The sequence below is a fragment of the Nomascus leucogenys genome, chromosome 7b, assembly GCF_006542625.1.
Source record: "Nomascus leucogenys isolate Asia chromosome 7b, Asia_NLE_v1, whole genome shotgun sequence".
Taxonomy (NCBI): Eukaryota; Metazoa; Chordata; class Mammalia; order Primates; family Hylobatidae; genus Nomascus; species Nomascus leucogenys.
The window spans coordinates 71,655,096-71,676,138 of record NC_044387.1 but is presented as its reverse complement, the minus strand read 5'-3'; the positions used below and the strand labels follow the sequence as shown (position 1 = coordinate 71,676,138).

General features: G+C 43.4%; 1 protein-coding gene across 3 annotated transcripts in view; it reads left to right on the top strand.

Moving 5' to 3' along the window:
* Positions 1-21,043, top strand: part of LRBA (LPS responsive beige-like anchor protein) — a 765,281-nt gene continuing 744,238 nt past the window's right edge. The window contains exons 1-2 of one of the 3 annotated variants that reach the window (XM_030816230.1): positions 1-255; positions 867-1,299. In XM_030816230.1, the coding sequence (XP_030672090.1) occupies positions 1,084-1,299 (216 nt within the window). In that variant the 5' untranslated portion in view covers positions 1-255; positions 867-1,083. Of the gene's footprint in view, positions 256-443; positions 527-866; positions 1,300-21,043 lie in introns of those variants that run through there. The other 2 variants (XM_030816232.1, XM_030816231.1) reach the window with 2 other exon arrangements.

The following is a 21,043-nucleotide window of genomic DNA, read 5'->3' as shown; positions in this document are numbered from 1 at the left end:
AGCCCTCGGCGCTGTCATGGCGGCCGGGAGCAGCTTCAGTGGGCACACGACAGCCGCGCGAGCCGTGGCGGGGCGAGCTGTGGCAGTAGCATCCTCACCACTCGCAGCAGCCTCAGCCGCGGCGTCCGTAGCGCCAGCAGCGGCTGCTTTTGCAAAGGCTGAGCGCAGGGGCGGGGCGGGCCAGGAAGCCATGGAGTTCTGTGCAGCCGCGGACTCCCGGGGAGCGGACTAGGGAAACTTGGAGGCTGCGACCAGGTGCACTGACCTCTCTGTCCTCCCTTCTCTCCCTGCGGTCGCCGCCGGGTTCCTCTGGCCGCTCCCCTCCCTTCCTGCCACCACACACACCTCCCCACCTCTTCCCGTCGAATCTCAGGTGCCTGAGAGAGGTGCTTCACTCCTCCCACTGGGCCGAGCATTTAAAATAATCACCGCCCCCTTCCCCCGCCTTTTCCTGCCCTGGATCTCCGCCGCCACCTCGGTCTCGCTGCTCCTGGGCGGGGGGTGAGGACGAGTCCGGAGTATCTGGGTGAGGAGGAACTTTCTACCTCTGTGATAGCTTGGGGGCCCCCCTTCTTTCCTCCTATCCCTCCTTTCCCCGCGACAGTTTCTCTTTCTGGTGCACCTGTGAGGAGAGGTTAACCTGCGCCTAGAACCTGCACGAGAGTGGGGGAGGAGTGAGCCTGTTCGGGGGCCTCTTGGACCTGCCTTCACCCAGAACCCAGCTCTTTGAGCCCGGGAGAAGCGGGTGGCTAGTAGTGGGGTGCCTTTAGTAACTTATTTGACCGACAATAACTATTTCCCTCCTGTCCCCTCAAAACCCTAAAACAAAACCTAGCCTATTTAACATATATTTAATCTTCCAATAGGGTTTGGCGTTGTTGTCAGCCTCGGGGAGAGAGATTGGACAAATATTCTTCAAGAGGAGGAGGGCGACGCCAAGGACTTTCCACATCAACTGCTTTGGGGTTTCTCCACAAGTTGGAAGAGAGACCCTTTCGTTTTGCATTGCGTGTGTTGTGCTCATTACCAGTGCAGCGACTGCTGTCCCAGGGTGACTGAGTTGTCCTTTCTCGTGAGCTAGCAATGGCTAGCGAAGACAATCGTGTCCCTTCCCCGCCACCAACAGGTGATGACGGGGGAGGTGGAGGGAGAGAAGAAACCCCTACTGAGGGGGGTGCATTGTCTTTGAAACCAGGGCTCCCCATCAGGGGCATCAGAATGAAATTTGCCGTGTTGACCGGTTTGGTTGAAGTTGGAGAAGTATCCAATAGGGATATTGTAGAAACTGTCTTTAACCTGGTAAGTCGATGAATATTTTATAAGCATATACTCTTTTCAGTGGGTTGGGGAACAAGACCTTAAACCTGGAGCCATGTGGTTTACTCACACTGATGGTGACTTTTTTCATGTATAGGGACACAAAATTCTGCTCACCTAAATGAAACAATTTCATCTGTTTTTTAGATTGAAGGGAATTGTGCAAACTTAGATGATCCAGGTTTTGTGAAAGTGAACACATCACTTTTGTGCTAAGGAAGTAATTGTTGCTATGGAAGTATTGGGGGGAGGTTCTAGCGGAGGAGTTATCTCTAATTTTTTTTTCTTGGCATGCATGCCTAAGTCTGCGTTTCCCTTTACCACTTTAAATAAGTTCTTGTGACCTTTTTTTGGACTTGAGAATTAATGTCTTTGATTCTGTCGAAGTTATGTTTTGCTACAGTAAGTTTAAAAATTTGTAGTGCTGATGCAAGATTAATTTGCTGCAAAGTTAGTATTTTTAATTTTGACTAGTTTTATTTTTAGACATAACTAACAAAAGTTAAATTGGGGATGAATTTAGGATTGCATTTAAAGTAATCTTGTGAAAATTGAATGGCAATATGAAAAAAGGAATTGAAGCAGATGCAGTATAATCTTTGTGTGTTTTATAAATTCATGTCTAGCAGGAAAGCATAGTTAGTCATTGGAAATTGCTGATTATACTAAGATGAGCTATGAATGCTTTTTTTTGGGTGGGGGTGGGAGGGAGATGAGGCCTCTCTATGTTGCCTAGGCTGTTCTCAAACTCCTAAGTTCAAGCTATCCTCCTGCTTCAGTCTTCTGAGTAGTTGTGTCTATAGGCATGCATCACTGTATAGGGCTTAAATTGTTTTTAAATTGAGGTATAATTCATATATTATACAATTCTACCTTTAATTAATTCATTAACTTATTTATTTAGAGATGAGGTCTCACTCTGTTGCCTAGGCTAGTCTTGAATTCTTGGGTTCAGGCGGTTCTCCCCACTCAGTCTCCTAAGTAGCTGGGACTACTGGCATGCGCCATTGTGCCTGGCTTGGTTATTGTTTATAATGGAGACTTTTTAGATTTCTTTATTCCAGCCTCTCTTGCCCATCAACTTAAAGAATCAAAAGGAAATCTGGCCCTAAAATACTTCCCGCTTTCTACCTACTCACCTGTGTTGGAGGATTACAGGACCAAATATAAACATGCAGTTAATTGTAATAACTGTTTATCACCTTTCCCTTTGCCTCTTTTCAAGGTTAGGCTTGTTTTATTCTGGGACAGTTAATTATTTCTTTCACTAGACCTTCACTAATGGTCTGGTCACCTGCAGTACAACTTCTAGAATAAGAAAGTAGCTAGATGGAATAATGGCTGGGCATGGTGACTCACGCCTGTAATCCCAGCACGGCAGGAAGCCGAGGCAGGCACATCACTTGAGGTTAGGAGTTCGAGACTGGCCTGGCCAACATGATGAAACTCCATCTCTACTAAAAATACAAAAAAATTAGCCGGATGCACTTGCTTGTACCCAGGAGGTGGAGGTTGCTGTGAGCCGAGATCGTGCCAATGCACTTCAGCCTGGGTGGCAGAGTGAGAGACTGTTTCAAAAAAAAAAAAAAGAAATTCACTTACTTTTGAAGGATGAAAACTTTGAACAATTGGATATTTCTATGTCAGTTTATTGGGAGTTTATGTATAAACACCTATAGACACACACATATTTAAAAAAGCTGCATATTATGGAAATGTTCAAGTATATGCAAAAATAGAATAGTATAATGAACTCTGGTATCCGTTGTGCAGCTTCAACAGTTGTCAGCATTTTGGGGATCTTGTGTGTGTGCATGTGTGTGGGGCTTTCATATGTAAGTCTGAAGAAGATAAATGGTAAATTGATTGCTTACCTCAAAATAGACTTGAAACATTTCCTTTCTGATTTTTTGTTCTTTTTTAAAACTTCATATGCCTTCAATGAGAAACAGAAATCTGTGGTAGTAATATAATCCATAATTAGTTGTTTGTGTGTGAAGACACGACATCTTTTGGCAGAAGGAGGATTTGAACTCCTGTTCTTTAGAATGTGCTGTGTTGGAGTGGATGACCAAACGTGAGTCATTTGCATTTTTATCATTAAAGAAAATCCAAATTCTATAGCAGTAGTTTGCTTATATGCTTCCTAGAACTGTAGACCTAGTATAGATTTTAAGGTCATTGGTTAAGACCTTCAAAGCTGCATATTTGCAGGATAGTGGGTGCCTGGATAGAAGGAGAGAGAAGAGTCTGTTCAGTTAGTTACCCCTCCTCTTCAATATCATTCGCTTGTCAGGTAGGACAGGAAAAGTTGCTGAGAATATTAGGTAGCAGTTTATCCCCTTCCATTGTCCCTTAAAATACTTTGCATGCTCTTTCATGGATTATCTGGGATTTTGGCCACTCTAGAAAATCTTTGGAAGCAGCTGCGCACAGTGGCTCATGCCTGTAATCCCAGCGCTTTGGGAGGTTCACTTGAGGCCAAGAGTTTGAGACCAGCCTGGGTACCATAGTGAGACCCTGTCTCTACAAAAAAAAAAGTAAATAAAAAATTAGCTGGGCATGGTGGCATACACCTGTAGTCCCAGCTACTTGGGAGGATGAGGTGGGAGGATCCCTTGAGCCCAGGAGTTCAAGGCTACAGTGAGCTACAATCATGCAGAGCAACACCCTGAAAAAAAAAAAAATTGGAACTAAAGTATTGGGATTCTGTAAATTAGTCCATTTCAATGTTGTTAGTACTGCTGCACCTAAATATTTCCTAATTGATAGTTAGTCTTTTTTTTTTTTTTTTTGAGACAGAGTCTCAGTCCATTGCCCAGGCTGGAGTGCAGTGGTGCAACCTTGCCTACCTGCAACCTCTGCCTCCTGAGTTCAAGTGATTCTCCTGCCTCAGGCTCCCAAGTAGCTGGGACCACAGGTGTGCGCCACGAGGCCTGACTAATTTTTGTATTTTTGGTAGAGACGGGGTTTCACCATGTTGGTCAGGCTGGTCTCAAAATTCTGACCTCAGGTGATCCACCCGTTCAGCCTCCTGAAGTGCTGGAATTACAGGCTTAAGCCACCACGCCTGGCCTAAATATTAGCTACTTAAACAATAAAGTTATACTGTTAAAATCGAACAAGTTCATCTCCTCCAGAGGTGTCCAAGTAGTACATAGTAGAGCCATATAACTTTTCCAGAGTTTTTTCTTTTTCTTTTTTTTTTTTTTTTTTGAGACAGAGTCTTGCTCTGTCGCCCAGGCTGGAATGCGGTGGTGTGATCTTGGCTCACTGAAAGCTCCGCCTCCCGGGTTCATCCCATTCTCTGGCATCAGCCTCCCAAGCAGCTGGGACTACAGGCGCCCGCCACCATGCCTGGCTAATTTTTTGTATTTTTAGTAGAGACAGGGTTTCACCGTGTTAGCCAGGATGGTCTCAATCTCCTGACCTTGTGATCCACCCGCCTCGGCCTCCCAAAGTGCTGGGATTACAGGCGTGAGCCACTGTGCCTGGCCCTTTTTTTTTTTTTTTTTTTAATTGAGAGGGAGTCTCACTCTGTCACCCAGGCTGGAGTACAGTGGTGCGATCTCAGCTCACTGCAACCTCTGCTGCTCGGATTCAAGCAATTCTTGTGCCTCAGCCTCCCCAGTAGCTGGATCTACAGGCACGCACCACCATGCCTGGCTAATTTTTTTGTATTTTTAGTAGAAATTAGGTTTCACCGTGTTGGCCAGGCTGGTCTTGAACCCCCGACCTCAGGTGATCTGCCTGCCTTGGCCTTCCCAGAGTGCTGGGATTACAGGTATGAGCCACCGTGCCTGGCCCAGAGTTTTCTCTTAAGTGTTACCTCCCAACTTTGCTAATGTAGCTTGACCTTAGTCTGTTATAAATTACTTTGAAATTTACTACCCTGTTTATAATTTCTTTTGCAAGTCTGTTTTGCAGATAAATTTTGATTAACAGTACACCAATGTAGTCAAGTGTTTCAAACTTCTGGTCAACTTGTACATTCTTCTTGTTGCAGTTTAAAACCATTTTATTTTGTCTTCATCTGTATTTTAAGGTAATTTGTCAAACTTTTAGACCCAGAATAATTAATATATGTTGGCATGTTTTCAGGAACTTGCTGCTGAGTTTAAGGCTTCCATCAGATATTTAAAGGTATTCAGTGCTACTTAATTAAAGAATAGTGTTTCCCATGAACTGCTGACAAATACATACTTTCATGATTTTTTAAAATTTTTGTTAAGTAATTACAGTCACCCTTTGATATGTGGGGGATTGGTTCCAGAACCCCCAGTGGATACCACAATTTTCAGAAGCTCCAGTCTCTTATATAAAATGGTAATTTGCATATAACTTACATATATCTTCTGTATACTTTAAATCATCTCTTTAAAATTTTTATTTATTTATTTATTTAATTTATTTTTTTTGAGATGGAGCCTCTCTCTGTCCCCCAGGCTGGAGTGCAGTGGCACGATCTCGGCTCACTGCAAGGTCCCCCTCCCGGGTTCACGCCATTCTCCTGCCTCAGCCTCCCGAGTAGCTGGGACTACAGGCACCTGCCACCACGCCCGGCTAATTTTTTGTATTCTTAGTAGAGACGGGGTTTAACTGTGTTAGCCGGGGTGGTCTTGATCTCCTGACCTCGTGATCTGCCCGGCCTGGCCTCTCAAAGTGCTGGGATTACAGGTGTGAGCCACCGTGCCTTGCTCTGTTGCCCAGGCTTGAGTACAGTGGCTTGATCATAGCTCACTGTAGCCTCAAATTCCTGGGCTTAAGCTGTTCTCCTGCCTCAGTCTCCTGAGTAGCTAGGACGTACAGGCCTGTGCCACCACAACCCGCTATTTTTTTTTTTTTTTGAGACGGAGTCTTGCTCCCTCACCAGGCTGGAGTGCAGTGGTGCAATCTTGGCTCAGTGCAACCTCCACTTTCCAGGTTCAAGCAATTCTCCTGCCTCAGCCTCCTGAGTAGCTGGGATTACAGGCGTGTGCCACCACACCCAGCTAATTTTTGTATTTTTAGTAGAGACGGGGTTTCACCATGTTGGTCAGGTTGATCTCGATCTCGCCACATTGTGATCTGCCCGTCTCGGCCTCCCAAAGTGCTGGTATTACAGGCGTGAGCCACCGTGCCCAGCCAACCTGCTACTTTTTAAATTTTTTGAGTCTCGCTATGTTGCCCAGGCTGGTAAATCATCTCTAAATTACTTATAATATCTAATAGAGTGCCTTCATATCACGTCATTCACATGGTGTATTAGTCTGTTCTCACGCTGCTAATGAAGACATACTTGAGACTGGGTAATTTATAAAGGAAAGAGTTTAATTGACTCGCAGTTCCACATGGCTGGGGAGGCCTCACAATCATGGTGGAAGGCTAACAAGGTGGAAAGGTAAGAGAGTGTGTGCAGGGAAACTCCCATTTATAAAACCATCAGATCTCATGAGACTTGTTCACTAGCACGAGAGCAGTATGGGGGAAACTGCCCCCATGATTCAGTTATCTCCACCTCGCCTGCCCTTGGCTTGTGGGGATTATTACAATTCAAGGTGAGATTGGGTGGGGACACAGCCAAACCTGTATCACTTGGTGCAGGGCAAATTCAAATTTTGCTTTTTAAAACATTGTGAAATATTTTTTTTCCCCAATTTTTAAAAATCTGTAATTGGTTGAATTCATGGATGCGGAACCCATGGATACAAAGGGCTGACTCTATATGATTTTAATTAAAATGTTAAAGCTTAAGTTATAGAATATAATTTTTCATTACTCATTATAGAGCCATTTTCATTACCCATTATCCATTGTTGACATATATTCTGCTAAATACTGATGGTGCAAACTTCTAATACTTACAGGAGCTGAGCAGATTACACACAGGCTCCATTTCTATCGACTGTGTACAGAATGTATTTTGTATACAGTTGCATTCGGTTTTAGTTGATTGTTGTCCTGTAGTAACATGGGCCCAATGGTGTCAGACCTTTTGATTTTTTAGGAAAAATTAGAAGTTGACATTTTAAAAAATAATATGTGTGTGTGTGTGTGTGTGTGTGTGTATATATATATATATATATATTTTGTTGTTGTTGTTATTGTTGTTGTTTTTTTGAGACGAAGTCTTGCTCTGTTGCCAGGCTGGAGTGGCGTGATCTCAGCTCACTGGAACCTCCGCCTCCCGGGTTCAAGTGATTCTCCTGCCTCAGCCTCCCAAGAAGCTGGGATTACAGGTGCCTGTCACCACGCCTGGCTAATTTTTTGTATTTTTAGTAGAGATGGGGTTTCACCATGTTGTCCAGGCTGGTCTTCAAGTCCTGACCTCGTGATCTGCCCGCCTCAGCCTCCCAAAGTGCTGGGCTTACAGGTGTGAGCCACCACGCCTGGCCCTTTTTTTTTTTTTTTAATTTTAGACATAGGGTCTTACTTTGTTGCCCAGGCTGGAGTGCAGTGGCACAATGTGGGATCACTGCAGCCTCGACCTCCGACTAGCTGGGACTACAGGTGCATGCCACCATGTCCAGCTAATTTTTGTATTTTTTTCTTTTTCTTGCTAGAGATAGATAGGGTTTTGCCATGTTGCCCAATCTGGCCTTGAACTTCTGGGCTTGAGCAATCTGCCATCTTTGGCCTTCCAAAGTGCTGGGATTTCGTGAGTGCGCCGCAGCACCTGGCTGAAAAAGTAACATTTGAAAGTGTCAGAATATTTAAAAATACTCTGCGGGCCATGTAAAATCATAGGTGGGCACTTTTGAAGCTCTCATATGAAGCTTTGTTAGAAAGATAATCATCTAACATGTTTTAATTCTGATATTTGTGTATCTAGAATTATTTCCTCCTTAATACCTGCCATCACAGATTTTAGGGTTAAGAGTAATCCATTCTGGAAACATGCTTGTTAATTAGCTTTCTGCCCCCACCTCATATCACTTTGTAATTCACGTTATAAGTAACAGAAAATTCCAGCTGGTTCGAGCACAAATAAAGGATTTATAGGTTCATTATCTGGAGGTCCAAAGGTAGGACAAGACTTACACTAACTCAATAATGTTGAAGACCTAGTTTCTTTCTGTTTCTGTTCTGCTTTCTATGATGTTACCTTTAATCTGTCAATATTTCCTCATGATTGTAGGATGATACCCAGTGGACCACAGGTATTCTTGTTCACATCTCTTGGAAGAGACAGCCTCTCTATTCTAATATTCTAAACGAGTCCTGATTGGACTAACAAACCAATGACTGTGGCTGTTGATATGTGTCAGTTGGCTTAAGCAAACTAGTACCAACGATTGCATCTGAGGATGGGATCAGTTTTCTCTGAAGTACCTGGGCTGTATGAGGAAGGGTGGATACCCCCAAAAAATATCTGGCTAAGAAGCTGGAAGGATGACCGGGTGTGGTGGCTCATGGGTGTAATCCCAGTGCTTTGGGAGGCCGAGGTGGGCGGATCACCTGAGGTTAGGAGTTTGAGACCAGTGTGGCCAACACTGGTGAAACCCTGTCTCTACTAAAAATACAAAAATTAGCCGGGCGTGGTGGCACGCGCCTGTAATCCCAGCTACTCAGGAGGCTGAGGCAGGAGAATTGCTTGAACTCGGGAGACGGAGGTTGCAGTAGGCTGAGATCGCGCCACTACCCTCCAGACTGGGTAGCAGAGCAAGACCCTGTCTCATAAAAAAAAGAAGTTGAAAGGGTGAGTGGATGCTGGGTTGGCAACCAGTGATGTTCATTACTCTCATCCTTTAAAAATGTTTGAATAATGTAACAATACAGTCATCCCTTGATGTCCATGGGAGATTGGTTTCAGGACCCCCACGAATCTCCCACTTAAAAATCCCCAGATGTTCAAGTCCCACGTATAAAATGCCATTGTATTTGCATATAACATTTTACACATCCTCCCATATCCTTTATTTTTATTTATGTATTTATTTATTTATTTATTTTGAGTCAGAGTTTCACTCTGTTGCCCAGGCTGGTGTGCAGTGGCATGATCTCAGCTCATTGTAATCTCCAGCACCCAAGCTCAAGCAATTCTTTTTTTAAAATTTTTTATTATTATATTTTAAGTTCTAGGGTACATGTGCACAACGTGCAAGTTTGTTACATATGTATCCATTTGCCATGTTGGTGTGCTGCACCCATTAACTCATCATTTACATTAGGTATATCTCCTAATACTATCCCTCCGCCTCCCCCCACCCCACTACAGGCCCCAGTGTGTGATGTTCCCCTTCCTGTGTCCAAGTGTTCTCATTGTTCATTTCCCACCTATGAGTGAGAACATGCGGTGTTTGGTTTTCTGTCCTTGCGATAGTTTGCTGAGAATGATGGTTTCCAGCTTCATCCATGTCCCTACAAAGGACATGAACTCATCGTTTTTTATGGCTGCATAGTATTCCATGGTGTGTATATGCCACATTTTCTTAATCCAGTCTATCATTGATGGACATTTAGGTTGGTTCCAAGCTTTGCTATTATGAGTAGCAATAAATATACATGTGCATGTGTCTTTATAGTAGCATGATTTATAATCCTTTGGGTATATACCCAGTAATGAGATGGCTGGGTCAAATGGTATTTCTAGTTCTAGATCCCTGAGGAATCGCCACACTGCCTTCCACAATGGTTGAACTAGTTTACAGTCCCACCAACAGTGTAAAAGTGTTCCTATTTCTCCACATCATCTCCAGCACCTGTTGTTTCCTGACTTTTTAATGATTGCCATTCTAACTGGTGTGAGATGGTATCTCATTGTAGTTTTGATTTGCATTTCTCTGATGGCCAGTGATGATGAGCAATTTTTCATGTGTCTGTTGGCTGCATAAATGTCTTCTTTTGAGAAGTATCTGTTCATATCCTTTGCTCACTTTTTGATGGTGTTGTTTGATTTTTTCTTGTAAATTTGTTTAGATTCTTTGTAGATTCTGGATATTAGCCCTTTGTCAGATAGATAGATTGCAAAAATTTTCTGCCATTCTGTAGGTTGCCTGTTCACTCTGATGGTAGTTTCTTTTGCTGTGCAGAAGCTCTTTAGTTTAATTAGATCCCATTTGTCAATTTTGGCTTTTGTTGCCATTGCTTTTGGTGTTTTAGTCATGAAGTCCTTGCCCATGCCTATGTCCTGAATGGTATTGCCTAGGTTTTCTTCTAGGGTTTTTATGGTTTTAGGTCTAACATTTAAGTCTTTGATCCATCTTGAATTAATTTTTGTGTAAGGTGTAAGGAAGGGATCCAGTTTCAGCTTTCTACATATAGCTAGCCAGTTTTCCCAGCACCATTTATTAAATAGGGAATCTTTTCCCCATTTCTTGTTCTTGTCAGGTTTGTCAAAGATGAGATGGTTGTAGATGTGTGGTGTTATTTCTGAGGCCTCTGTTCTGTTCCATTGGTCTGTATCTCTGTTTTGGTACCAGTACCATGCTGTTTTGGTCACTGTAGCCTTGTAGTGTAGTTTGAAGTCAGGTAGTATGATGCCTCCAGCTTTGTTCTTTTTGCTTAGGATTGTCTTGGCAATGAGGGCTCTTTTTTGGTTCCGTATGAATTTTAAAGTAGTTTTTTCCAATTCTGTGAAGAAAGTCATTGGTAGCTTGATGGGGATGGCATTGAATCTATAAATTACCTTGGGCAGTATGGCCATTTTCATGATACTGATTCTTCCAACCCATGAGCATGGAATGTTCTTCCATTTTTTTGTGTCCTCTTTTATTTTGAGGTCAAGCAATTCTTGTACCTGAGCCTCCCAAGTAGCTGGGAATACAGGTGTGGGCCACCACACCCGGCTAATTTTTTATTGTATTTTTAGTAGAGACAGGGTTTCACCATGTTGGCCAGGCTGGTCTCAAACTCCTGGCCTCAAGTGATCTGCCTGCCTTGGCTTCCTAAAAATGCTGGGATTACAAGTATAAGCCACCACGCCTGGCTTTCTTCCATATACTTTAAATCATCTCTAGTTTACTTAGAATACCTAATACAATGTAAATTCTATATAAACAGTTGTACTCTATATTTGAAAATTTGGGCTGGGCACAGTGGCTCATGCCTATAATCCCAGCACTTTGGGAGGCTGAGGTGGGAGGATTGTTTGAGGTCAGAAGTTCAACACCAGCACGTGCAACATAGTAAGACCTTGTCTGTATAAGAAAAAAAATACCATTATATATATATATATATAAAATATATACATATATAAAAATATATATAATATATATAAATATAAAAAAATATATATTTTCTTGAGATGGAGTCTCACTCTGCCACCCAGGCTGGAGTGCAGTGGCGGGATCTTGGCTCACTGCAACCTCCGCCTCCTGGGTTCAAGCAATTCTGTCTCAGCCTCCTGAGTAACTGGTATTACAGTCATGCACCAGCAAGCCCAGCTAATTTTTGTATTTTTGGTAGAGACGGGGTTTCACCATGTTGGCTAGACTGGTCTTGAACTCCTGACCTCGTGATCCGCCTGCCTCAGCCTCCCAAAGTGCTCGGATTACAGGCGTGAGCCACTGCGCCCGGCCTAGAGGTGGCTTTTTTAAACCTTCATGGAGATATGCGGTCGACTCTTGAATAACATGAGTTTGAACTGCACGGGTCCATTTATATGGTGATTTTTTTTTCCAACCAAACTCGAATTGAAAATACAGTATTCCTGGGATGTGAAACTGTTGTATACTAAGGGCTTACTTTTTATATCACTGGGTTCCACAGGGCTGTTGCAGGACTTATCTGAATATGCTCAGATTTTGGTCTATGCAGTAGTCCTGGAACCAATGCCCCCAGTATAGCAAGGGGCAACTGTATTTTACGTGCCATAAAAACCACTCATTTTAGACCAGGCGCGGTGGCTCACGCCTGTAATCACAGCACTTTGAGAGGCTGAGGCAGGTGGATCACCAGAGGTCAGGAGTTTGAGACCAGCCTGACCAACATGGAGAAACCTGGTCTCTACTAAAAATGCAAAAATTAGCCAGGTGTGGTGGCGCATGCCTGTAATCCCAGCTGCTTGGGAGGCTGAGGCAGGAGAATTGCTTGAACCCGGGAGGCAGAGGTTGCAGTGAGTGGAGATCACGCCACTGCACTCCAGCTTGGGCAACAAGAATGAAACTCTGTCTCAAAAAAAAAAAAAACAAAACCTGCTCATTTTAAGTATACAAGTCAATGATTTTCAGTAAATTTAAAGAGTTTTGCACCTATTACCACAATCTAATTTTAGAGCATTTACATCCTGTGTTCATTACTTTTTAGTTTTAGCTGCTAAATTTAGGCCTATGATTCATTTTAAGTCAATTTTTGTATAGTGTGAGATAAGGGTAAGGGAAAGGTCTACATTCTGTTTTTTTTTTTTTTTTTGAGATGGAGTCTCGCTCTGTCGCCCAGGCTGGAGTGGTGCAATCTTGGCTCACTGCAAGCTCCGCCTCCCCGGTTCATGCCATTCTCCTGCCTCAGCCTCCCAAGTAGCTGGGACTACAGGCGCCCGCCACCACGCCTGGCTAATTTTTTGTATTTTTAGTAGAGACGTGGTTTCACCATGTTAGCCAGGATGGTCTCGATCTCCTAACCTCGTGATCTGCCCATCTCGGCCTCCCAAAGTGCAGGGATTACAGATGTGAGACACCGCGCCCGGCCTACATTCATGTTTTAGTATGTGGATATCCAATTGTTAAGAGTGCCATTTGTTTTTTTTTTTGAGACAGTCTCGCTCTGTCGCCCAGGCTGGAGTGCAGTGGCGCTATCTCCGCTCACTGCAAGCTCCGCCTCCCAGGTTCACACCATTCTCCTGCCTCAGCCTCCCAAGTAGCTGGGACTATAGGTGCCCACCACCAGGCCCGGCTAGTTTTTTTTTGTATTTTTTAGTAGAGACAGGGTTTTCACCGTGTTTGCCAGGATGGTCTCCATCTCCTGACCTCATGGTCCACCCGCCTTGGCCTCCCAAGGTGCTGGGATTACAGGCGTGAGCCACTGCATTTGTTGAAAGGCTATTCTTTTCCCATTGAATTACCTTGGCACTTTTGTCAAAAATCAGTTGAGCATAAATGTAAGGATTTCTCTGGACTCAATTCTTTTCCATTTATCTATATGTCTGTTCTTAAACCAGTACCAAATTACCTTTTGATTACTGAAGATTTGTGGCGAGTTTTAAAATAGGGAAGACCCCTTTATTCTTCTTTTTCAAGACAATTTTGGCTATTCTGGGCCCTTTGCATTTCTGTGTGAATTTTACGAACAGTGTATCAATTTTTGTAAAAAAGCAAGCTGGGATTTTACTAGCTATCATGAGTAGATATTATTGGTTATATATTAATGTTAATGATAATTACAAGAAATTTGGGTGAATTGGTGAAGTTTTAAAACTGCAAAGTTTCCTAGAAGTGACAGACTTGATAATTTAGGTTCCTGCAGCATACAGTTTTGTTGACCTTTGAGTTGATTTATTTTAAACTGAGAAATCATTTGGGAACTGGAAAATCAGATTTTCTTTTCCTGTTCGTGAATTAATAGAAAAATAAACTAAGCTTTTTATTTCTCATACTGACCTAGTTGAACTAATCTATTATATTCACTTTTTATAAAGCATCCCTTTTCACACACCTATTCTTGAAAATATTTTAAAATAGTTTTTATATGGTTGAAACAAAAATGTCCACAATACATTTTTGTTTTATAATACTTATATAGATGTACAATAAGGTATTTTATTTATCTTTGTATCTCCAGAACTTTTCGAAGTGTTTTGGTACTTCAAAAGTGTTAAATGGAAATGTCTTAATTTTTTAAATAAAAGTACAATCTTTAGGAAACCTAGTTCCTATAATTCTTTTATTTTAATTTAATTTAATTTATTTTTTTTTTGAGACGGAGTCTCCCTCTGTCACCCATGCTGCAGTGTAGTGGCGTGATCTCAGCTCACGGCAACCTCTGCCTCTGGGTTCAAGTGATTCTCCTGCCTCAGCTTCCCGAGTAGCTGACCACCACTCCCTGCTAATTTTTGTATTTTTAGTAGAGACAGGGTTTCGCCATATTGGCCAGGCTGGTCTTGAACTCCTGACCTTAGGTGATCCGCCTGCCTTGGCCTCCTGCAGTGCTGGGATTACAGGTGTGAGCCACCATGCCTGGCCCTATTATTCTTTTCTGCAAAAGATATATTGTTAAAACCTTAATGCATATTTCCTTTATTATTTTGTTTCCTATGAAGTTATTTGTTAGGCAGTTTGCATTTTTCACTGTACAATTTTGAATTACTTTAGTCTGTTTTACCCTTAAGAGAACAGTGTTGCCGGGCATGGTGGCTCACGTCTGTAATCCCAGTGCTTTGGGAGGCCGAGGTAGGTGGGATCACCTGAGGTCGGGACTTGGAGACCAGCCTGGCCAACGTGGTCTCTACTAAAAAATACAAAATTAGCCAGGTGTGGTGGCGGGCACCTGTAGTCCCAGTTACTAGGGAGGCTGAGGCAGGAGAATTGCTTGAACCTGGGAGGTGGAGGTTGGTGTGAGCCGAGATCGCATCACTGTGCTCTAGCCTGGGTGACAGAATGAGATTCCGTCTCCAAAAAAAAAAAAACCTGGGTGGCAGAGCGAGACTCCGTCTCAAAAAAAAAAAAAAAAAAAGAGAACAGTGTCATTATTTTCAAAAGTCTCTTATAATCTACTCTGTATAGTTTTTTCCTTTTAGTCTAGTATTCATTCATTAGCTCTCATCTAATGTGGTATATACAGGGTTTTTTTTTTTTATTTTTGAGACGGAGTCTTGTACTGTTGTCTGGGCTGAAGTGCAATAGTGCAATCTTGGCTCACTGCAACCTCCGCCTCCCGGGTTCAAGGGATTCTCCTGTCTCAGCCTCGCTGGGATTATAGGCGCCTGCCACCATCCCTGTCTAATTTTTTGTATTTGTAGCAGAGACGGGCTTTCACTATGTTGGCCAGGCTGGTCTCGAACTCTTGACCTCATGATCCGCCTGCCTTGGCCTCCCAAAGTGCTGGATTACAGGCGTGAGCCACCGTGCCTGGCCATTACAGGGTGTTTTATAATCTTGGATTCTGAACTAAATTTTTGTGGGATTTTATTTGTGGGAATCCTGTGTAGATTAGTTTGTGTAAGTTTAACATCTTTCTTCACTATTTCTTGACTATTTCCCTCTCCTCCACTTCTTATCTTTTTTCCCTGCTTTCTTTCTTTTTTGAGTTGAAGTCTCACTCTGTCGCTCAGGCTGGAGTGCAATGGCACGCCCTTGGCTCATTGCAACCCCTGCCTCCCAGGTTCAAGTGATTCTCCTGTTTCAGCCTCCCAAGTAGCTGGGATTACAAGGCTCATGCCGCCATGCCTGGCTAATTTTTTATACTTAAGTAGAGATGGGGTTTCACTGTGTTGCCCAGGCTGGTCTTGAACTCCTGAGCTCAGGCAATCCACCTGCCTCGGCCTCCCAAAGTGCTAGGATTACAGGCGTGAGCCACCGCGCCCAGCCCTTACCTTATTTCTTAACAGATTTGTCTTCTAATATATTATGTAACTTAATATATTTTGCTTTTTGTCAGTTTCCGTCCATTACAAGAGTACCCTACCTTATTCACATATTAGCTTTCCTCAGTTTCTATTAACTTACGTTAACCATGGTCTGATAATATTAAATGTAAAATTTCAGAAATAAACCATTAGTAAGTTTTAATTTGCATGTTGTTCTGAGTAATGTGATGAAATCACGCTCTGTCCCACCAGGATGTGAATCATCCCTTTGTCCAGCATCATGCTGTATGTATGTATATGCTACCTGCCTGTTAGTTGCCATCTCCGTTATCAGATTGATTGCGGCAGTATTGCAGTGATTATATTCAAGTGACCCATATTTTTACTTAATAATGGCCCCAAAGTGTAATAGTAGGCCGAAGCTGATGGATCACAAGTCCAGGAGTTCAAGACCAGCGTGGCCAAGATGGTGAAACCCCCCTCTCTACTAAAAATACAAAAATTAGCCAGGCATGGTGGCAGGCACCTGTAATCTCAGCTACTTGGGAGGCTGGGCAGAGAATTGCTTGAACCCAGTTGGGCAGCATGGCGAAACCCTGTATCTACAAACCATACCAAAATTGGCCTGGCATCATGGTGTATGCCTGTAATCCCAGCTACTGGAGAGGCTGAGGCAGGAGATTCATGGAACCCAGGAGGTGGAGGTTGCATTGAGCTGAGATTGTGTCAGTGTACCCTACACTCCAGTCTGGGTGGCAGCATGAGACTTTCACACACACACATGTACACACACACACACACACACACACACACAAAGCAGTTGGCTATAAATACACGGATTCATTTCTGGATTGTCTGTCTATTCTGTTCCATTCGTCTATGTGTTGGTTTTTTCTTTTCTTTTTGTTTTGAGACAGGGTCTTGCTCTGTTGCCCAGGCTAGAGTGCGGCGGCGTGATTACAGCTCACTGCAACCTCAGCCTCCTGGGCTCAAGCAATCCTCCTACCTCAGCCTCCTGAGTAGCTGGGACCATGGCGCATGCCATCATAGCTGGCTGATTTTAAAATTTTGTTTGTAGAGAAGGGGCGGGGGCTGGGGGGGTTGTCTCACTATGTTGCCCAGTCTGGTTATGTGCTCTGTTTTTAGGCCAGTACCATGCTGTTTTGTTTTATGATAGACTTGATATACATCTTGTCAAGTAGTGTGACACCTCCAGCTTTGTTCTTTAGGCTCAGGATTCCTTTGGCTATTGGCTTTTTTTTTGGTTCCATATGAGTTTTAGGATTTTGTTTTTTTTTTTTTTTTGAAACTGAATCTCATGCTTTCACCGAGGCTGGAGTGAAGTGGCTTGATTTTGGCTCACTGCAACCTTCGCCCCCCAGGTTCAAGCGATCCTCCCGCTTCAGCCTCCCAAGTAGCTGGTACTACGGGTGTGCGCCACCATGCTTGACTAATTTTTTTGTGTTTTTAGTGGAAATGGGGTTTCACCATGTTGGCTAGGCTGATCTGAACTCCTTAACTAAAGTGATCTGTCCATCTTGGGTACTCCCAAAGTGCTGGGATTACAGGTGTGAGCCACTGTGCCTGACCAGGATTTTTTTCTATTTCTGTGAAAAATGATGTTGGTATACACACACACACACACACACACACACGCACACATACACACACATATACACACACATATATATACACACACATATACACACACACATGTTTTTTTTTTGACACAAGGTCTTGCTCTATTGCCCAGGCTGGAGTGCAGTAGTGTGATCTCGGTTCACTGCAACCTCCACCTCCTGGGCTCAAATGATCCTCTCATCTCAGCCTCCTGAGTAGCTGGGACCACAGGCAGGTGCCACTACACCCAGCTAATTTTTGGGGGGTAGTTTTTGTAGAGACGGGGGTCTCACCATGTTGCCCAGGCTGGCTTCGAACTCTTGGACTCAAGTAATCCTCCCACCTCAGCCTCCCAAAATGCTGGGATTATAGACTTGAGCCACTGCATCTGGCCATTTAATTCTTCAGTACCAGATTTAAAAAAAAATATTATCTATCTCTTTGGTAAACTTGTTATTCATATTCTGAATTATTTTTCTGATTCCTTTGTAGTAGTTTTCATTATTCTCTTGTGTCTCTCACTGAGCTTCTTTATTCTTTCTTTTTTTTTTTTCTGAGAGACAGGGTTTCACTCTTGTTGCCCAGGCTGGAGTGCAATGGCACAGTCTCAGCTCACTGCAACCTCTGCCTCCTGAGTTCAAGTGATTCTCCTGCCTCAGCCTTCCAAGTAGCTGGGATTACAGGCATCCACCACCACGCCCAGCTAATTTTTGTATTTTTAGTAGAGGGGGGGGTTTCATCATTTTGGCCAGTCTGGTCTCGAACTCCTGACCTCAGGTGATCCACCTGCCTCAGCCTCCCAAAGTGCTGGGATTATAGGCATGAGCTACCGTGCCTGGCCTGTAAATTTGTTTTTGATTGGGATATGTTGCTGGAGAATTATTATGTTCCTTTGGGTGTCCTTTTTTTTTGCTGTTTTGTGTTTCCTCTGTCATTACATTGATATCTTTCCTCTGGTGTAGTAATGACTTTTTGAAATTATTTGAATTTGCTTTCATAGGGGAGGACTTTTTATTTGAAGACATATCTATGATGTTGGTTGGGTAGAGTGCATTGGCTTTGATTCTGGGTGTGTGTGGTAGTATAGTCTCTGTGATTTTTTTTCAGGTGTAAACAATGTCAGTGGTGTCTGTGATTTTTTGGGGGGCCTTAGGGTGCAGACTATTAATGGAGGCTGTGTTGAAGTTTTGCTGGGGACTGAGGTGCCATGTGTGGCGATTTTCAGGCCTCAGTGGTGACAGCAGTGGGCTGAGCATGCCTGTCCTTGGGCTCTAGGGCAGCATACACTGGCACCAGTATCAGTGGGTTGAGGTGAACCAATTCCTGGGCTTCCAGGTGGATTGCTCTGATTCTGGTAGTGGCAGTGATAGGCTGTGTGGGTGGGTGCACTCTCAGTCTTCTGGGTAGCCAGCATAGTATGGGTAAAGGTACAGATGACCCACTGGATCCTGAGTGGTGTGTGTGGATATTGGCGGTGGGTGTGATGGTCTAGGCCTGCCAGTCTCTAGATTTGCAGGTTGTTCATGCAGGTAGATGCCAGCTGTGGTGGTAGCGGCAGGCAGGGATAGCCCTATCCTCAGGATAGGTGTTGTGTTCAGGTGCCAATGGCAGTAGGCTGAGGGAGACAATTCCCAGGCCCCTAGTCTGCACGCTTTGGCATGGGGACCTGGTGAAGCTGAGCTGGCATGTCATCAGGCCCCCCAATGATATGTGCAGACACCTACTATGGTAAGCAGGGACAGGGTGGTTCCCAGGCCCTGGAATGATTGGGTGAGGGGCAGCAGTGGCTGTGCTGTGCTGCTGCTACTGGGGAACATGGGGCTGCCTTTAATGGTGGCAGCCTAGGTCGGCAGTTGGGGACACATGCCCCGCTTGTGCCTCGGTCCTGGTGGTGGCAGCCTGTTTCTTATTTCTGCCTGTGCACCAGCTGCTGGGCCCCAGGACAGTGCTCAGTCTGTTGTGGGCTGGGTTGTCAAAATGGTGCCTTGTTGTAGCTGCTTAGGACTTAGGGGGATTATGGGACTCAGTGCAATTTTCCTCAGTGGAGTGGTGCTGTTGCACCATTTCCAGACCGATCCTTATGTTAGTTTCAGAGCCCATGAGGTCCTAGGGACTCCCCAATGGCTAGAATTGCAGCAGTCCACAGTGGGAATGTGGACCACAGGGAGTCTCCCACTTACTCTTTCCCCACAGTGGGGATTGTCTCTCAGCTCCCAGCCGAGCAGGCTGTCTTGTTTCCCTCTCCTTCCTTTCTTTAGGTGTTTCTTGTCATTTTTCTATTGAATTCCAGTGTTCTTTCTTGTATTATCTATTCAAAGTGTGATTACTCACTATTCTGGTTATTCCTAGTGGAGGAGGCAAGTAGGAGATGCCTCTAGTCAGCCGTCTTGAAGCCCTTGACAGTTCCTAAGTTTTAAATTGTGTGCAGCTCTGAGTAGTGTGATGAAATCTCAAGCATTCTGCTCCATCCTGCCTAGGATGCAAATCATCCCTTTGTCCAGCGTATCCATGCTCTACGTATATGCTACCTGTCCTTTAGTCACTTAGTAGCCCTCTCTACTATCAGATTGACTGTCATGGTATTGCAGTGTTTAAGTAACCCTTATTTTACTTAATAATGTCCGGGACAAGAGTAGTGATGTTGGCAATTTGGATATGACACAGAGACATTGTAAAGCACTTTTTTTAAGTGAGTAGGTGGAAGTTCTTGACTTACAAGGAAAAAAAAATCATATGCTGAGGTTGCTAAGGTTTGCAGTATGTACAAATCTTCTATCCATGTAATTGTGAATTACACAGATGCTCCTTGACTTGATGCACTTACATCTAAAGCTGAAAATATTGTAAAGTTGAAAATACTTGTTGATTTATGATAGTTTTGACTTTTCAGCTTACAATGAGTTTATTGGGATGTAACTCCATTGTTAAATTGGGGTTTGTGCTGAATGCTTATTGCTTTCACACCATCATAAAGTTGAAAAATTGTAAGTCAAACTGTCAAAAATTGGAAACTGTGTATGGTTCTAACTGTTCTATTTTATTACTAGTTATTGTTGTTAATCTCTTATTGTGCCTAATTTATAAATTAAACTTTATCATAGGTATGTGTGTATACAAAAAAACATAGTGGATATAGCGTTTGGTATTATCTGTGGTTTTAGGTATCCACTAGGGGTCTTGCAATGTATACCCTGTAGATCAAGAGGGACTACTGTTTATGTTTCATAAGAGTAGAGATTTTTGTCTGTTTTGCTTATTGCATCCCTAGCCCCTAGAAGAGTACTTGACACATAGTATGTGCTTAGGAAATGTTTATTACCAGAACGTATGGATTAAGTTTGCCTGGAGCCTCAGGGGGTATATTATACCTGAAATTTTTTTTTTTTTTTTGATTTTTTAAATTTGTCATTCTGGGGTTTGCTGTTCATGCCAGTAGTGTAAATTTGGACTTCCAAACCTATGTGAATAGCAGAATTTTACTATCTTAGAGGAAATCTCAGAATTTTACTATCTTAGAGGAAACTTAAAAATAATCAGTAGTGACCAGGCACGGTGGCTCATGCATGTAATCCCAGGACTTTGGGAGGCAGAGGCAGGAAGATCATTTGAGCCCAGGAGTTCGAGACCAGCCTGGGCAACATAGTGAGACCCTATCTCTATAGAATT